The sequence below is a fragment of the Meriones unguiculatus genome, chromosome 14 (genome assembly GCF_030254825.1).
Source record: "Meriones unguiculatus strain TT.TT164.6M chromosome 14, Bangor_MerUng_6.1, whole genome shotgun sequence".
NCBI lineage: Eukaryota > Metazoa > Chordata > Mammalia > Rodentia > Muridae > Meriones > Meriones unguiculatus.
Genome location: NC_083361.1, coordinates 86,583,710 through 86,602,970, shown reverse-complemented (window position 1 = coordinate 86,602,970; position 19,261 = coordinate 86,583,710). Strand labels below are relative to the sequence as shown.

Below are 19,261 nucleotides of genomic sequence, written 5' to 3'. Positions count from 1 at the left end.
CGTCGACGCGGCTGCAGATGCTGACGCCACCTTCCCGGGACCTGCAAGACCGGTTTGGGGACCAGAGTCAGTGCGCTGGGGGCGCGGGTGGGGCTACCCGGGGTCCCGGACCAGCAGACAGCTCGGGAAGGGCAGGCGCTGGCAGCCCCGCACAGGGCGATCCCGGGGTCCACCCTCCCACGAGGAGCGACCTCACACTTCCCCGGAGCGGCAGCGCGGCTGCTGCGTGGCGGGCGCAGGAGCCCGCGGGGGCCGGGCCGGGCTGGGGGACCGCAGGTGCGGGTCTGGCTCCGGGCGCGGCGCTGGCCGGACTCGCTCAACTAACTCGGCGGCGAGCGGCGCCGGGCCGTGGTGGGGGCGGGGGGGCGGGGGCCGAGTCTCACCTGTGCCTGCAGCTCTGCCGGAGCCCGACGGGGCCGGGGCGCGAGCTCCTCCTCCGCCGCCGCTGCCTCCGCTGCCCGGGCGACCGGGGGCCGCGCGGGGGCCCTGGGGGGAGGAGCAGTGGGTCCCGCCGCCCCGCCCCGCCCCGCGCCCCCCGCCCCGCGCGCCCCCTCCGCCTCCTCCCCTCCCGCTGGGCGCTGGGCTCCCGGCTCCCGGGCTCCGCTCGCCTCGCAGGGTATTTTCCAGGCTGCGGAGGTAAGAGCTGCGGGAGCACCGAGCCCCGCCCCGCCCCGCCCCGCCGGGTCCTAGCGCCCGCCCCCGTGAGCCCCGGGGAAGGGGCGAAGTCCGGGAGGAGCTTCACACCAGCAGAGGACTGGGGACCGAGGAGCATTAGCCGGCGGCGTAGCGAAGTAGCAAAGTAGCCTGGACTCTCAGAGTAAGGACAAGGTCCCCAGAGGGGTTCTGGAAGTTAACTCTGAGCCGCTTCTCTATTCCTCGCTCCCACCCTTGCCAGGCACACCCTTCTGTAACAGCTTGTTCACACACACAGCACTTCAGAGACCAAGGGTGGGCACACACACCCATGGCACAGAGAGTAACTAGCAAGAATAGGGATGACAGCCCTCAGTCACTTAGAGATGGCCACAATTTGCAAGAACCCACAAGCAAGGGCACAACGAGCCTCCTCCACACACCCAACTCGATTCCCAGCAGGGTATGCAAACCAAGCCGAAATTGATCCAACTTAAAAGGCTCAAGGTTCACAGGCTGGCCAGAATTTGGCAAAATTTCCACTTCAGTCTCACCCTGACCGGAGAGAGGTCCTGAACCAGCACCCCCTATATCCCTATTTGGCAGTTTCCGCACCCCCTCCTCCTTAGTGTAGTGCCCGGCCATGTACACACCTCAAAAGCACAGGGCCCAGAACGCTGGCGCTCTCTTACCCCTCCCCCTGCAGAAGAGAGTAGCCCAAAGTCCCACTCTGTAGCCTGGGGTTAAGATCTGTCCCTAACTCCTCTGCCCACTCCTCCATCCTGGAGAGCTCGGCCCTTTGTGCCAGCTCTGTCCCGCCTATTCACTGTGAGCTGGGTCCTGCAGTTCAGTTTTTCTAGGACCAGGCCAGTGTGAGTGTGACAGTCCCACTGGTCCTGGGCCGCAGAGGAGCAGGGACGGCCTTTGATCTGCTCCTCTGGGTAAGCTTCTACTGCCAGAATGCGCGCAGGGCTCTCCCCGGCAGAAGCAGGGTACCGAGCCTCTGCCACCCAGGGCTCCTCGCTGTGCATTCTGGTGTCCCTCCCCCCCCCCCCCCCAGCCCTCAGAAATCACATCCTGCCTTTTCCGTGCAGAGTTCTTTTCTTACAGGTGTTAAGAGAAAAATGAGGAGTCAGCACTGTGGGTTCACAGATAGATGTGTTTTTTCCCTCAAGGGCTCAGGGCTCTGAGATGTTTGTAAATCATGCCCAGGTTTAAAATGAGCAGGAAGCAGAGTGTGGCACAGGTCTGTAATTCCAGCTACTAAGGAGACTGAGGCAGGAAGATTCAAAGTTTTAAGGCTTTCCTGGGTTTCCCACCAAGTTCAAAACCAGCACAGGCAACAAAATAAGAAAAGACTATCTCAAATAGAAAAAAGGGGGTGGGGGACTATAACTTTGTGGTAGAGCCCTAGGTTTACCATTAGTACCACATAATCGTCGTCATCATCATCATCATCATCATCATCATCATCATCATCAGGGGTAGGTAGGTGTTAGTGGCACCCTTTGTAATCCCAGCATTTGGGAGGCAGAGGCAGGTGGATCTCTGAGTTGGAGGCCAGCCTGGTCTACAGAGTGAGTCCAGAATAGCCAAGGCTACACAGAGAAACCCTCTCTTAAAAAAAAAAAAAAAAAAACCGGGGCAAGCAGGTAGCCATGATGGCAAGTGGCCCTGAAGGAATTCTACAAATTAAATCTTCTCAAACAAAGCAAAACTTCAGGTCCCTGTCAGGTCTGTGCAGTGACCTCAGATACCCAGGCCTCCATCCAGCAGCAGTTAGGAAGCGTCAGCTAATCGCACACACGCCCTCTGAACCCACACTCTTTAGAAGTGTCAGGAATGAGTAAGCACTGTTGGGGGCAGGCTTTGGGCTTAAGAGGCCTCAGGCACTGACTCTCTGAACCTCCTCTGCCCAAGTCCATCTTCCCCAAGCCTCAGTAGTTTTGCCATTCCAACACTCCCAGGCTGACAGGAGGCCAAAGGGGACCCCAGCAAAGCCAAAATCTGCTGGTGAACTGAATCGTTGGGAGTTGGCCATGAGGTCGAGAAATGGCCGCAATGGCCTGATGGCTTTTTGGGCCCTGATAATACATATCTTGGCAGAGAGCAGGCAGGCAGCAGGATACTAAACCTCCCATGCCCACCTTCCAGTCAGAGGTGGTGGGGAGATAAGGCGAGGGTGAGAGCAGGAGGTGGCTGGGAAGGCAAACTGACAGAAGGCCCTCACCAGCCCTAAGGGGCCCGTCTGAGGGGAAGACAGCCAGCTAGTGAGGAACAGATGACAGGAACCAAGCTGTCACTCACGTAACCCAGACTAAGAGCACATCCTTTAGGTCTTGAGGTCAAGAACAGCAGGCGACCCGGTCGGATGCAGAAGCATGTCAGTTCATCTGCTCGTCCATTTGCCCCTCACCCCAGGAATTTAGCTGTCCCTGGCTCAGGCTCCTTACAGTCTCTTGAACATGACAAAGAAGCCCCAAATCCTGTTCACCACATCCTGAAGCAGGAGAGACAAGTGAAATGAGCCAAGTAGATAGAAGCAAGCTTGGCGGAAGAGTCTGGACACCCAGCATTCTCTGTTTCCCACAGTCTGCCTGTGGACCTGGGTTCAAATCAAAACAATACCATTTTCTATCAGATCTCTCTCTCTCTCCTCTCTGTCTCTGTCTCTCTGCCTGCTTCCTCATCTGGAACATTAACCTCTGAGAATGACTAGAGTTAAGGCTTGTGAATGTGCCTTTCTTCCTTGGAAAAGTAACCAAAAATATAGTGGAGGATGGGTCGAGCAGAGAAGAACTCACTGTCCAAAACTGTGGTTCTGATAAAAAATGATTAAGGAAACATCATGATGTAGTTAGATTCTGGTGCAAAGGCTGGCAAAGCGAGATGCCTGCCATGCCCGGTCAGTGCCTAGAGCAAGGGCCTACACACAAGATGGGCATGTGAGGCCCAGATCAGAGGTTGCTCTGGCTCTTTTATGGCCCCCAGATCCCAAAAGCTTGGCACTGAGCAGGTGCTGTGGGGTGCTGGAGGAATGTGAGGACTCAAGGCCTGGGGAAGCGCTGAGCAAACCTGGGTCTCACTTGCACCCTCATGAAGAGGGGACTTCTAGACCCTCAGCATTGTTCCTGAGATGGGGAGAAGCAGGGGCCAGTGGGGTTTACGGCAGACAGCTGTTGGTGCCAGGGTCATGCAGAATCCACCTGGAGCTGTCCCTTTACCTGCTCTCTAATGCCCTCGACTCCCTGCACCAATTCTAAGACCCTCAGACTGATGCCATGTGGACCCACCCTGGCAAGTGAAGAAGGCCCAGAGATCAGGGGCCATGGAAAATGAAAAACTCAGCAGCTGGCTGTGTTGGAGTATGTCAGTAATCCTAGCACCGTTGAGGCAGAGGCAGGCAGTTTAGGGGTAATTCAAGGTCATTTTCACCTACATAGGAAGTTTGAAGCTAACCTGGGCTACACAAACGATCGAGTTCTCCTGAACTGAAAGAGCCCCTACCCTGAGGACCATCCTTTCTACTTGTTGTGGGGACCTTGAAAATTTGGCAAGCTATTATTTTAACAACCCCCCCCCCCCCAACACACACACACACAGTACCTGCTGCTTGTTTTTTGGTTTTGGGAGACGGGTCTAACTCTAGTCCAGCAGCCTGGCTAAAAACTGGAGGCGGTCCTGCCTCAGCCTGGAAAGTGGTAGGATTACAGAGACAGCCAGCCGCACTGCACACACTTGAGTCTCCACGCGAGCAGGTACCCACCCTACTCACCATCTACAGGTAGATGGAGGCCTCTGGATGACAAACTCCCCCCACGGGCCCCCTTCCCCACTTTCCTCCTGCGGGAACTTTGTCTGCTACTAAGGGCAAAATGAATGCCAAGACGTTGTCTATGGCAAAACAATAGTACCCGAGACACTGTTCTAGAAGAGTAGACAGGGACTTGTGTGATGTCACCAGGAAATGGAGTGGAGAGGTGGTTCTGTACCAAGTCCCTCAGGTCAAAATGCTTTCAGGCCTCCATGGTGGGTTTGCCCTTGAGAGGGCCATGTCCTACTACAGTGACAAAAAGGAGCTGTATCCAAGCCCTAAAAGGTCCGGATCTGAGTGTTTGCTCAGGGTGGGTCTCATGGCACTGCCAGGCCTCACTGAGCAAACAGCCCAAAGCTGCCTGAGGGAGCCACCAAGCCGGTCACTCAAGGTCACCACATCCTCATTCGTGGATTGCTGTCCTATCCAAGTCCCACACAGACACACATCACATCAGTCACACACATGGCCAGCCTGACACAGCACATGGACGTATATAATTACACACAGCATCAGAGTGAAGTTGCCAGAGGAAAATGCAGGGTGCCTAGTGAAATCTGAAGTTCAGACGCTCGCTCAACACACTGGGTGTGGTGGCGCACGCCTTTAATCTTAGCGCCCCAGGGACAGAGTCAGTAGGATCTCAGTGTGAATTTGAGGCCACCCTGTTTTCGTGGCAAGTTCCAGGCCAGTCAAAGCTCTGTAGACCCTACCTCAGGAACACACACACACACACCAACTAATTGTTAGTATGAATACTAAAATGCTTGCTAGAGCTGAAAAGCTTACGTCTGAGGAACCGCTGCACCCATACTGCCCAGCCTTTCAGTGCCACACAGTCGCACAGCAATCTCCACAGACCTCAGGCACCTTCTATGTCAACTAATGTACACACTGCCCCCACATAACAGCGGGCGCACGCGGCTCCGCACATCCTGCACATTTGAGTAGGCACCAAGCCAGGGTAGGTCTTGAGACTCTTCTTGTCTCGCTCCACAACAATCCTAGGCTGACGGTTCGGCAGGGACCTGTGCCCCTTTGACAGCAAGGGAAAGAAAATCCAACAAGAATCAGACTCTACAATAGGTGCCTCAACTTGAGGTCCCCTGGATATGGAAGGTCAGGCTAGGGTCACGCCCATAGTATCACCCTATCAAGCCCAGTAGCCCCTTTAGTTCTACACAGTGATGACTGTCCTTCTGGTGGGGGAAGGGGGTCCTCAGAGTCCATCCAGTTTTGAGATTAAAGAACCAAAAGGAAGGAGAGGAGTTGCGTGGCTGTGAGAAGGGGGCTACTGTCACAGGAACCCCAAGAGTTATTGCCTACCCTGGCAGAAGTCCTAGAACCTTCTCCTAGATAACCCCTCACTGCCCAGCATGAGCACAGAGCCCAGGGGGACAGCCTGGAGTCAGCAGATGAGTCCGGTGCCTCTAACAGGAAACTCAAGGGCTTCTGGAAGGCTACATCGACCTAACTATCAATCAAACTGAGTTCCTGCAGGCTTCGGACCTTGTCAGTAGGGGCCTGGCACGTCAGGAGCTCTGTAGAGCTGTCCACGGTGGGAGAATGGGGGAAGCATCCCTTTGGTTCCTTTAGGCTCCTCCCAGCTGTACCTCTCATCTCCCTTATCTCAAGACAGTTCCCAAAGACTGAGACAGGAGAGCTGAAGGGGCTCCTGTCCACTGTGAAGTCCTTCATCGAGGGCATAGGCTTCTCTGTCCTCAGACCCTGGGGATGCCTCGGGCAGCAGAGGCCTACAAAGCCCAGAAGGGCAGCGCCCAGAATTCAGGGCCCAGAAACCAGAGGGTAGACTGGGAATGGCGGGCTAGGAGACCTGCAGATGGCGTGAAGTCCAGCAGAGTGGATTGGGCGAGGCAGCCAGGCTGTCTGGGTCAGGACCTCTGTGCTAAGATCTAGAACAGTTTACTTGACCTCAATCTGTCTGGACCATCTTGCCTCTCAGATTGTAGACTGATGAGAATTACATTATTACAGTGGCGTGAGTCACTGAGAAGGGGTTACTGAGCTTGGTGCCCTGACCACAGTAAGTTTTCAATAAGTGCACATTGGATGATGACAAATTATTCCCCACTGTCATTCTCAGTTCTGAGAAGAAGCGTGCACCCTTTGGAAGGCTTCCTTCAGCGGCATTACCTCCTCACGCTCAAACAGTGCCTGCCAGCAGGGACAGGGAGCCTGGCCCTACCTCCTCACAGGGCAGAGAGTACTGAGCAAGGTGCCGCTTCTCAGGCCGAAGGGCTGGTGTGGGTGGTCCTCGCCTGGGCCTCTGCTGTGAGAACGAGGTTCTAGGCCAAGCTCCATTCTGGGATCAGGGCATTGTTGCCTAGGGGGCTCTTCCTGGAGTCCTGGGCCAGTGGGCATCTCCACCTCTCCCCTGGAGGAGGCTGCCTCCTTCAGCACCTTCTAAATTTAGGGCTTAGTTCTGTGACTCATTTCTGGATCTGCTTGGCTCCCTCCTCCAGGAGTGTGCTCCCACGGTATTTTTATCCTCCACTGCCACAGACTGAAGAATACAGACCCCAAGTTCTGCAGGAACCCCAGACTAAGAAGGATTCCCTGCTCCCGCTTGCCCAAGTTGCTCTGGACAGCTCTCCGACCAGAACCTATACTCCAGTCCCACTTCCATCTTCCCAGCTTCCTCTTCCCCAACCAGAGCCACTGAGCTGGTGGTGGTGTGGCCGTCTTGGGGGCTCTCTTCCAGGGGAAAAGGGGTGGAACCAAATCCTGTCTCCTCCCATCTGGCTTCTAGACAGATCCCACACTTGAACGCAGGAGATCTGCTTCTTTACCAGGCTCCCTCCGCTGGCCTTACTGCACTTTTCTTCCCACCTCTAAATAAGGAGTTTGAACCACATTACTACTTATAAAGGCTTGGACCAAAGCTGAAATCACCACTGGGCCAGGCCTCCACCCATCTTCAAGCAGGGTGGGCCAGGGGTGGGGTTTCTCATGCCTAGTGGGTCCTGTCTGTCATTTAGGAGCCTCTCTGGACCCAGCGCCTGCTTTGTTCAAAAGAAACACAGCGGAGAGAGTGCTCAGTGGTTAAGAGCACTGTCTGCTCTTCCAAAGGTCATGAGTCCAATTCCCAGCAACCACATGGTGGCTCACAACCATCTATAATGTGAACTGATTCTCTCTTCTGGCAGGTGTAAATAAATTAATTAATTAATAAATAAATGAATAAAAGAAAGAAACACAGGCCAGGAGACTAGACTTGAGTCCTGACTAGACTTGAGTCCTGCAGGGAGGAAGAGCCCTCACTCCCAGAAGAAGCGGGAACAAGCCCGGCCAGGGGCTGGCTCCGGCATGGTCAACGCTGTAACGTGCAACTGGGACGAGAGTCCCCTTAACTGTAGGCTTGTGCAGAGAGCATGTGCGCGCACTGGCGTCCACACTGCAGCGTCCCTTTCCCTGGGGCGGGGAGGACGCGAGAACCCGAGTCCCAGTTTTACTTTCAGAAATATTGGCACCCCAGAGGCACGCTGTGGACAAACACGGGGCTGCTGTCTGGCTGGAGAACACCATCTGCAGCCTGCCTCAGCCTGTCTTCCCCGCAAGCAGGGAGAGCCAGCACTTACCACTTACCACACGCCTGGTGCTGTTCTTTGTACCAGACAGGTTCTAACTCATTTAATTTATAGCTAACCTCCCAGACAGCCCTGGACAATGCTTGCCACCTCCGCTTTAGAGACAACTGGAGACATACACGAGGGGCAGGGACTGATCCAGGGCCACGGCACTGACACCGTGAGCGCTAATGGAAATCTAGGGCCGACTGCAACCCTGGCTTCATTGGTTCTAAGAAAGCTCCTCTCAGAGCATACATTAGCTACTCCATAAATGTTTGATGGAGACGTTTGGTCACTGCCATGTAATGGAAAGATCCCAGCCTAGTCCAATTCTGTCCCAACTCATGCGTGTCCTTACGTGAGTCCATTTTAAGGCTCATGTGGTGGCACACGCCTACACAGAACTCTGGAGGCTGAGAAAGAATGAGGAAGAATGACTTCAGGTCTCAAGTCATTATACACTGTGTCAAAAAGAAATACGGGGACAGTGGTGGCCCACCCTTTAATCCCAGCACTTGGGAGACAGAGGCAGGTGGATCTCTACTTTGGAGACCAGCCTGGTCTACACTGAAGGAGTGTTCCAGGGCAACCAGGGCTACACAGAGAAACAAAACAAAACAAACAGAAAAAAGAAATCCAAACAAAATGGAAACATACACACACGGAGTGGGGGAGAGAATAATCTCAAACCTCCTCATGCTTTTTTGAGGGGGAGAGGGTCACATATCATATCCCAGGAAGGCCTCAGACTTGCTATGCAGGCTTGGATGGCCTTGGACTTCTGATCCTCCTGAGTACCGGAGGATCAGAAAATGTGCCACCATATCCAGAGTCTACAGTGCTGGGAATTGAAACCAGGGCTCTGTACATGGTAGGCAAGTATTCTACCAGCTGAGCTGCATCCCAGCCTTCCATTTCCTTCTTTATGTTTAGGTTTTGGCTGAAAAGCAGAAACAATAAGCGAAGGCCAGAGGATTAGACGCTTGGAGGTGGTGCACACCGGGATTTCTATTTCTACATGTGTCCACTTTCCCTGAGTTGCCCAAGGAGGCCTCACAAGTGACCGGACCTCAGTGATTCCAGCATTTTCCCTCATGTGTCTACCCTCAGAGCCTCTGAGAGCACTCCAGAAACGGATGCATAAAGCCTACTGCCACAAGGCACAGAGGAAAGCCACTTCCCTAGGGGACAGCTGCTTGATCCTGTGTGTGGTGGCACAGTGCCGCCTTACTCCTCCACGTGTTTCAAGGGCGCTTTCAGCCTCAGCTCAGTGTTTATCATTTCCTACCATCATGCAGGCCAGCCCCACTACCACTTCCGGTTGCTGCTGGCCCAACCAGTACAACCCAGGCTCAGAGGTCTAGTGCCTTCCCACTCCTTTCCACTCAGAGGCTGCTTCCCTTGGTGGTGTCCCTCATCTGCTCACACTGTCTTGAGAAGCAGGGTTTCTACAGCTCTGGCTATCCCAGTAGTTCTAACCTTCCTAAGGCTGCGACCCTTTAATACAGTTCCTCAGGTTGTGGTGACCCCCCCATACCATTATTTCATTGCTATCTCATAACTGTAATTTTGCTCCTGTTACGAATTGTATTGCAAATATCTGCTACACAAGATACCCGATATTTGTCCTCAAGGGGGTGATGAGCACGTTGAGAACCACAGATCTACACTAGTCTCTTCCTCCAGGATGCTCAGATCGTCTGCTGCTTCCTGAGACTGTTGGTCAACTCAGGGGAGCTGGGCTTTCCTCATCAGGCCTAGCTGGGTCAGAAGCAGAACAGTGGCTCTCCACGGCCTTTCTGGATCAGGTGGGCTTGCTAAGCCTACATCCAGCCAAGACGCTAGTCCCTCCAGGCTGAGGAGGGGCTCCAGGCCCAAAGGCAGAAAGGCTAGGCTCGAGCTCTTGCTCAAGTAGTGACCTAGGCTAGTCCCCAGCCTGTTTGGTGCCCTCACGTTTGCAATTTGCAGAAAGAGGAAATAGGTCTTTCTTTCAGCCTGCAATCAACTGACTAAGAATCTTCTGCCTTTACAGACTGCTTGAGAGTTTCATTTTCATCCTTGAGTCTCATTTAATCTTCCCAACAACCTGATTCCATCTATAAATGAGAAAGCTTAGGTTCCCAAGGAAACAATTTACCCAAGTCAAACAGCAAGTCAAAAGTGAAGGCTGTGCTTTGGCTCCGGAATCCTTCTCTGGTCCTTTAAGCTCTTTGTAAAAGTCCTGTGTGAGGATCAAGGCAACAAGGGGGCTGTGCTTTGCCAACATTAAAAGGGCCACAGAAAGATGAGTGGACAGCTCCGTTACTGCTCATTGCTGTCATCTTTGCTCAGGCGCCCCCTCGCGTCCAACGTGCGGCCCTCCCACCGCGCAGGCGCCTTTCCGTGTTTACCGAGGCCGCGAAGCCTCGCTCTTGCGCGTGCGCTTTTTGCTGAGCCTCCCCCTCCCCCATGCACTAGCAGTGGCCCTGCAGCTCCCTAGTGGTTGTGGCCGCTTTGCCGCCGCGGTCCCTTGGGGTTTCCCGCGAGTCTAGGCGTCTTCTTTGCCGTGGAGCAGCGAGAGGTAGCGAGGTCACCACCCCGTGAGGCGCCAGTTCTACCTCTTACCGTAGCCGGAGGGGCGGAGCGCAGAGGCGTGGGCGCTGTGCTTCGCCCTGGTAAAAACTACATTTCCCGAAAGCCAGAGCGTGGGGGTCGCAGAAGGGCATGTTGGGAGCTGGAGTTGGAGCCGGTTGGAGGTCGTGCGCTGCAGGGGCGAGGCAGTGAGGTGGTAGAGCCTGGGTTCTAAACCACGACTAATTGCACAGTAGCTAGCCTGTGTCTTAGAAAGAACGCTAAGTTGGCTGCGCTCAGATCACGGATACCTTGGAGTCTTCTACGGCTGTCAAAGCCAGTGTGTGTGTGTGTCTGTGCGTCTGTGTGACTGTGTGTGTGTTAGACAGAGATGTGCTGCAATTACAGGTCTGTGCCCGTATGTCCAGCTTAAGAAGAGCTTCGTGCAATGATGAAAACGTCTCTGCCTGCACAGTCCAATACCATTGCCACTAATGTGTGGCTACTTGACACATGACTGAATGCTATGAAAGAATTAAAAATTCTAGGCGGCCGTGGTGTCACATCCCTGTAGTCCCAGCTCCAGGTGTTGAAGATGGAGGGACATAGTCTGAGGTCAGACTGGGCTCCACAGTGGAGGCTCAGTGGTAAAGTGTTTGCCTAGCAGACACAGGCCCTGGATTTGATATCCAGCAGGCTCTGAACGGCACATACCACTCTAAATGAATGCCATTTTTAATGTAATTAGTTTCATAAGTTAAACCTATTGCAGTCTTCAGCCTTGTGAGGCTCATGCTTCTGTTTCTTCTTGTCTGCTCACTTCCTTCTTCCTCCATTGTTTGTCCCTTGCAACCTAAAAATTAGTTTGGATTGTAAAAATCTTCCCTACTGTTCATTAGGCTGGAATAACAGGCGCAGAGAAAGCCAGCTGTAAAATTAACAGGAAATAATATTTTCCCAAAGACATACTGCAGCTATAAAAATGTTCTAATGACCTCCTGCTTTGAGTAACACTTTATTTCTTACCAACCTAGCAGGCTTGTTTTCTGAAATTGTAGGCTATCAGCAACTTTGCTGTTGGAAATGATACGGACAAAACTGAGACTCCTACGTGGGGAGTCTGAGGCACTGAGGAGACTCAGGTTCAGAGAGCCAGGGCTCCTGAACATGTCACACCAGTGGGTCCCAACCTCCCTAAGGCTGCGACCCTTCATAGAGCCTCATGCTGTGCTGACCCCAGCCAAAAAATGATTTTCATCGCTACTTCGCGGCTGCAATTGTGGTACTGTTATGAACTGTAAATATCTGTGTTTTCTCATGGTCGTAGGCGACCCCTCTGAAAGTACTGCAGCTCCAGAGGGCTCACCACGCACAGGTTGGGAACCACTGTTCCATCTATCAGACTCTTACTGTTTCCAGGGAAACAAGACTCTGAGTCCACTTGGCAGCGCACGCTGAGGAGCCCTGAGGAGCCTTTTGAACTCTGTTGCTTAAATCTCACCTGACGCCAGACTCAGCTGGCTGAGGCTGGGAGAGGTGATGGGTTACTGGTCTGTCCAGCCAAAAGCGTGAGATGTGTTGTTCATTGCACTTTGAATCCAATTTCCAGAAAGAAAGAAAAAAAAAAGCTACAGCTATGTTAAACATTCTAACGAGCAGACTAAGTGATAAAAACTTAAATTATCACGGATAGCTGGAATGTTGCAGGTCTAGAGCTAAATTATCTTGAGCTGTGTTTAGCCTCTAAACAAACATTTACTGCCCACTTTTGCATTTGACCTGACATTCTTGTCGGGTAAAGTTCTCTTTGGAATGTATAGACATGTGTCTAGCTTCCACCAGCCCACAGGCTAAGACTTGTCGTGGGATAGCCTGAGGCCTGTAGCAAGTATTTCCCTGCTGTGCTGTCACCTGACCACCTGGTATTGCTCCTAACATATCTGAGAAGTGTCTTGGTTTGTCACTTTGTACTGTTACTATAAAACTTCATTCTGTTACTACTTTGGTGCATGGTGTTTGTGGTAACCTAATCCGTGTTCTCCAGGCCGTTTCACTGATACTTGGCTCCAAAATAAACTCTCTTATTCACTGTGAGGTGGGACCTGTGCTTTGGCGCTGACATTGCGCCGATGGTGGCCACAGGCAGCCGTGCACCACAGTGGGGCATGTGCAACAAGCGGCTGACGCCCACCAGCCGCTCTCTGGGGTTTCTGGCAGAGCCACTGTAGCAGCCCACTCCACTGTGTAACTGGTCCCTGAGTCCTGAGCTCCTAAAGGGGCTCATTGCTGTCCTCTGGGTCTGTGCCTTCGGCTTCAGATGTGGTCCCATGTGACGTGTTTCAGTCTCTTTGAATATGTCCTGCCTACAGTGCTGTAGTTCTAAACTAAGATCTTCCGGATGGTCCACAGGCAGCTCCAGCACAGCGAGCTAGTGACCCCGTGAAGCCCACCCTCCAGGTGAAGATCCACGGGACCCAGTCACTGGGTGTGACTGTGGGCTGGTGGAAGCTAGCCACGTTTATACATTCGAAAGATGACTTTACCTGATAGCCGCAAGGATGTCAGGACAAATGCAAAGGTGGGCAATAAATGGCTGCTTAGAGGCTAAAGATGGCTCAAGATAATTTATCTCCAGACCTGCAGCTCTCTATAGCTATCCATGATGATTACGTTTTTACCGGTCACTCAGCAGCTTGTTAGAATGTTTAACGTAGTTCTGTGCTAGTTACTAGTGAATGCCATTAGCTCTATTCCACCCCTCCTTCCTTTTCCGTTCAGGCTAAGGACAAATGTAGGCTGGCAGTAAACAGGCCATTGTCACATTCATCAGCCAGTTCCACTTGCTTATGCCTGCTTGGATCGAGACTGCCACTATACTTTTTACAAAATCACCTATAGGCGCGAGGTGTGGTGGTGCAGGCCTTTAAACCTTGCACTTGGGAGGCAGAGGCAGAAGCAGAGGCAGATGGATCTTTGTGAGTTCGAGGCCAGCCCGGTCTATTGAGTCCAGGACAGTCAAGGCTATTACACAGAGAAACCCTGTCTGGAAAAACAAAACAAAACCCCAAAACAAAATCACTTATAGGCATATCCCAGATGGACGTCAAGAATAGGAATGGACAGACGGACAGGATGGGTTGCAGCCTTCTCTCTGTGTGAACTATGACCTCAGCGGCGGTCTCCTCCAGGAGAAGGCACAAGCCCACAATAAACAAAAAGACGGCATGTGTGCCTGATACGCACTGTGAACACATCAGTTACTTTTTTTTTTTTTAATTGCTGTGATTAAACTGCCCCAAACAGCAACAAAGGGAGAAAGTGTTTATTTTGACTCGCAGTGTGAGGATATAGTCCACGATGGCACGGAAGTCATGCAGGGAGGAGTGTGCGTCTTGGGGTCACAGGCAGGAAAGCAGGAAGTGATGAGTGCTTGTGCCCAGCTCACTTTTTATTCAGTACTGTCGAATTAGGGTGGCTCTTGTCACCTCAGTTAACCTAATCTAGATCATCTCTCAGAGACTTGTTTTCATAGCGGCTCTAAATCCCATCAAGTTAGAATGCAGGATTAATGTCCCAGATAGCTCAGCTCATGGAGCTTGCGGCCCTCTGTTTGCACTTCTCTGGAGAAGGCTCTGAGGGCTGCACGGTAGTAAATGCTCTGTGTAGCTTTTCTTGATGTTGGGATGATGTTGGCAGCCTGAACGGGATTCTGAAAGACTGTTTTTGTTATTTTAGAAGAGTCTGCATCCATTATGGTAGAAAATAGAAGTATTTTATTGTGGAAAACTATAAAGTATTACAATATAAATATTTTGAAACCTAGAAGCAACATTAACAAAAAAATAAGATTGGCTATATTGAAAATGTGTACTTGCTCCTAAGAGAGTGGCCTGGAAAAGTCTAATTCTTAAAGAAAATGATGTTTCCTCTGGTTTCTGAAGACAATCTCACTCTGACCAAGAACTCACATGTAGCGGAGGAGAATAACCTTGAACTCATGATCCTCCCACCTCTACCTCCCAAGCAGTATATACCTACAGGCAGGTGCCAACCCTCACAACTTTTTTTTGAGACAGGGTCTTAGTATGTAGCCTGAGTTGGCCTGGAACTCATTATGTAGATCAGACTGGCCTCATAGAAATCCTCCAGGAAAGTAGGAATAGTAGTTGATGCGTTGTTTTTCCACACTGGGTACCCGCACTGTCCTTTTGTTGATTGTGGAAGAGGCCACAACTGAGGCCATCGGCCACCCCGACAACATAGCCACCTGCCTCTGACTGGAATTAAAGGTCTATGCTACCATGCTCCTCAACTTAAAACTTAAAACATTATTTTCATTGTACGGGTGCGCCATGTGTGTTCCTGGTGCTTGAGAAAGTCAGAAGAAGGTGCCAGAGTCCCCGGGACCGGAGTTACAGGCATTGTGACCCCTCATGTGGGTGCTGGGAACCAGACCCTGGCCCTAGCCCCATCCCCACCCCCTTTCTTTCCCCAATAAAACAAAGAATTAAAACAAACAAGGTTTCACCACGTGGCCTGGGCTGCTTGTGAATCTGTGACCCTCCTCCTCCCACGCGCTGCAAGAACAGAAGTGTGTGTGCGCTATGTCTAGCAGTCAGCTTAACTTCATCATACAATGGTTTTTTGCTCCGAACAGGGTCTTGCCATGTAGCCCTGGCTGGCCTTTCACTAACTTTGTAGACTAGCTAGCCTCAAACTTGTGATAATCCTCTTGCTGCCTGAGTGTTGGGATTATAGACAAGTGCCATGACAAGGGGCTCAGATTTGTCTGACGGGGGTAGCATGATCTAAAATGTTGACATCCACTAGGTTCTGTCACAGCCCATTAGCCTTTGCACTGTTCTCTTTGGGTGACCTCTCAAACCAAACGCAAGCCTTTCTCCTATACTGAGGACATCTTCTACAGGTTCCTCTGTGTGTTCAAAACTCCCTTTTCAGCTGACCTTTTCTTAGGTTGGAGAAAGACCGAAATTCAGTGCTGTGGTCTGGCACTGACCACCTCTGGCTATGGGATGGGTGGCACACACCCCTCACCAAAAGCAGTAGCTTCTCACCCCTATACTCAAAGTGCAGCAACTCAGACATCTAATCAATGTCGTAAGACCTAGGAAGTTGGCAAGACTGGGGTAGGGGAAGGTAGAAACGCCCTGCTGTGTTTCTCGTCTCCAGCCCTATCCCTTCCATCAGAGTTAAGCTCCAAAGCGCGGGTCTCGCATGTGTCTCTTCCTGCTTGATCTCCCATGGAGTGTCTCCCTTGAAGTTCAGTCAGTGTCTCCACCTTACCTACTCCCCAAAATGGTGTGTGTATGTCTGTGTGTGCGTGCGTTTCCTGGGAATCTGACCCGGGGCTTCGGGCATGCCAGACCCACATTTTAACTCTGGGCACATCCCTGCCCACTCTCCCTATCCTTTTGGCACTCTGGAAGTTTTCCAGACACATGCCTTCTCAGAGCCTAGAGGCTTTCTCCAGGGCCCATTTTGAAAGCTCTGCAGAGGGGCAAGGAACATGGCCCCGGTGTAGCTGGGAGAGGATGAGGAGTGGATGGAGGCTTTGCTTTTGCTTCCCATGTTTTTCTCTTGCTTCAAATCAGAGCCAGGGTCTCGTGCTGGCTAGGCCAGTGCTCTGCGCCATCTCTCCATACTTCTGGTTCTCTCTAACACTTCTTTAAACCAAACACACTCAAACAACTTAAGAGTTTGACCTACTTGTCAAGCACCCTCTTGCCACTTCATCCCACTCCACGGCTGCTGTATTTCATTTGAGCTGATCTGTATTCCTCTTATCTATATAACGTTGGCCCAGTTTCTAGAGTAAATAGGGTTCCCTTCCCCTTCCTTGCCCATTTCCTAGCCATTATGGAATGATGCTGAAATCTCGAGTTTCTCCACCTTGAGGGAAGAGGTGAGAAGTTTCGGTACATCCCATCTTGAACAGTCTTCCCTTTGTCAGTCCTGGGTGCACACACTCTACTAGGGTGTGAACGTGGACATCACCCTAAACTTACACCACAGCCCATTACCTAACAGCAGTATTAAGAGACATTTAGAAAGTAAGCCAGGTGGGCTCTAGCCTTGTAGGTGGAATCAGTGCCGTTGTATGAGAGATATGAGACCTGGCTGTGAGTTACATGCCTGTTATCCCAGATCTTGTGAGGTGTGGTCAATCTGAGGCCAGCTTATCTCAGACGGTAAAAAGGTGGGTGGGTCAGGAATATGACTCAATGGTGGAGTGCTTGCTTAACATGCCTGAGGCCTGGGTTAGATTCCCAGGACAGACAAGTAGATGAATAAACAGACAGACAGATATAAAAATAAGCTTGGGTTTGGGAATATTGCTCAATAGTAGAGCACTTGCTTAGTGTATGTGAGGCCCTGGGTTCAATTCCCAGAACCATAAAAATAAATAAGTAAACTTATAAATTTGTCTCAAGATGATAATACCAGGTTTTTGGTTTTATCTGATTTTTTTAAAACTCCAAGCTCATGTACAACACATTCAGATGTCATCAACCCTCATAGCTCTGACTAGAAAAATGAAAAAGCAAAGAAAAACAAAACAAACAAAAAAAAAACCAAGGAGACACCTGGTCTACTGGCACAAGTCTTTAATGTCAGCACCTGTGAGGCAGAGGCAGGTGGATCTCTGTTGCAGGATATTTGATGCCACTGTGAACTGGAAAAGCCTGTTTCTTTTTGTGGTATGCCTCAGTCCTTGTACATACCTTTTACCCAAGAGCTTTCTATTTACAAGTATTTGTAGTATGGCTCAGCCCTAGCACACACCTTTAATCCAAGAGCTAAATAAGTCAGCCATAGGTCAAGAGGCGGAGCAAACAGTTGGAAAGGGAGAGAACATAAGTAAACAGAAAGGACACTGAGCTGAGGGCATGTAAGACAGCGTGAAGAAGGAGAGGGAGCTTTTTTCCTTCTGGGACATCAGCTGAGCAAGAAGGTCAGCTGGGTGCTTTCTCTGTCTCTCTGAGCTAGCAGGCTTTCACCCCAACTTCTGGCTCCTAAGTCTTTATTGGTAAAATTGAACGACTGGATTTTTTTTGTTGTTGTTGTTTAAAAACAACAGATTTCTCAAGTTCAAGCCCAGCTTGGTCTATATAATGAGTACCAGGACATATAGGGCTACATAGTGAGACCCTGTCACAAAAACAAAATCCAACAAAAATACAAAAAAACAAAGAGATATAGTAGGGTGCCTGTTTTTTTCTCCTGGCCCCAAGCTCCTGGAATAATGACCCATGACACTCAAAATATATTTACAAATACCTAGCCATATAGATAGGCTCTTCTCTGACTAGCTAGTTCATAATTTAAAATAACCATTTGTACTAATCTACACTCTGCCCATAGCTGGTTACCTCTACTCAGGTACCATTTGTCTGTCTTCCTCACATCTTCCCAGGTGAATCTCCTGTGTGAGTCTCCCCAAGTCTGGCTCTATCCCAGAATCCTTTCTGCATGCTTGATGTTCCACCTTTTATTTTACCCTTTCCTATAGGCCATTGGTTTTTATTGACAGGTGTTGCATCCATACAATACACAAGATAGTCTCTCCACAGTGACATGAATGATCACATTGCATTTGATCTTTCTCTCTCTCTCTCTTTCCTCCTTCCTTCCCTCTAGTTTTTCCAGACACCGTTTCTCTGTCTAACACTGGCTGTCCTGGAACTCACTCTGTAGACCAGTGTAGACCAGGCGTGCCTCAAACTCAGAGATTCATCTGCCTATGCTTCTCGAGTGCTGCTATTAAAGACATATGCCACCACTGCCCACTTCGAAATAAAAATTTAAGGGTGTGTCCCACTAGTAGGTTTCCCCATGTGCCAGTGGATGGCTCCAGTCATTCACATTAACCCAGTGGGTTAAGAAAAAAAATCTAAATAAATAAATAAGAACTTTAGAGCTGGAAGTATGACACCACACCTTTTTGAATCTTCTACCATTCAAAAATTTAAATTTTTCCAGCAGTATTTTGTGAGTCAAAAAAGCACTAGGAGTGCTGAAGAGATGGCTCAGCAATTAAAGAATCAGATACTGTTCTTCTAGAGGACGTATTTCCCAGCACCCACATAAGATGTCTTACAACTGCCTGTAACTTTAGTCGCAAGGGTTCTGATGCCCCTAGACTCTGTTGGCACTGAACTCATGTGCATGTAACCACACACACGATTAAAAATAAATCTTTAAAAAGTATTAGGAAACTTGCCCCCGACATGACTTCTTACTTGAAAGATGCAGCTCACGGTGGGGCTGGGGAGAGGCAGGCTGGTGTCACAGAAGCCTTGGTTCTGTGCAGGGTCCAGGAAGTGCTTGCTCCTGGATATGATGTGCAGGGCTAGAGTTCCAGCAAGGCCACTGGGCACAGTTCGTTGCAAAGGCAGCGAGGTAGCTCGGGTACCTGCTGCCGGCAGCCTCAGGCAAGCAAGCCCCTTCTTTCCTCTGATCCTCTCCCAGATAAACTGAGCCTTTTCTAAGAGCCCTAAATTTTGTTACCAAGGGAGCCTCTAATCTTGCTTCTCCCACAGACGGTTCTGCTTCCTGGCCTAACAACCCTGAAACACTGAGAAGCATCCTCAGCATCAGACACTGGTCCAGGCGGGGCGAGGTTAAAGAACGCGACCCCGAAGCCCCGCCCCGG

The 19,261-nt window shown here is 50.9% G+C and overlaps 1 protein-coding gene across 3 annotated transcripts; it reads left to right on the top strand.

Moving 5' to 3' along the window:
* The first annotated feature begins 17 nt into the window (after window positions 1–17).
* LOC132647273 (collagen alpha-1(II) chain-like) lies at window positions 18–7,606 on the top strand. 3 transcript variants are annotated; one of them, XR_009585646.1, is made up of 3 exons: window positions 18–817; window positions 6,552–6,683; window positions 6,931–7,606. XR_009585646.1 is itself a non-coding variant. In XM_060367679.1 (2 exons), the coding sequence occupies exon 1, from the start codon at window positions 18–20 to the stop codon at window positions 801–803; it is 786 nt and encodes a 261-aa protein (XP_060223662.1). In that variant the 3' UTR covers window positions 804–817; window positions 6,931–7,606. The 3 variants fall into 3 exon arrangements, 2 of the variants coding, with proteins under 2 accessions (XP_060223662.1, XP_060223661.1); XM_060367679.1 differs by lacking the exon at window positions 6,552–6,683; XM_060367678.1 differs by having other exon boundaries at window positions 6,552–7,606.
* The last annotated feature ends 11,655 nt before the right edge of the window (window positions 7,607–19,261 follow it).

Bases quoted from the DNA above. Each gene is read 5' to 3' on its own strand.
- LOC132647273 (XM_060367679.1), top strand. From the start codon at position 18: ATGCTGACGCCACCTTCCCGGGACCTGCAAGACCGGTTTGGGGACCAG.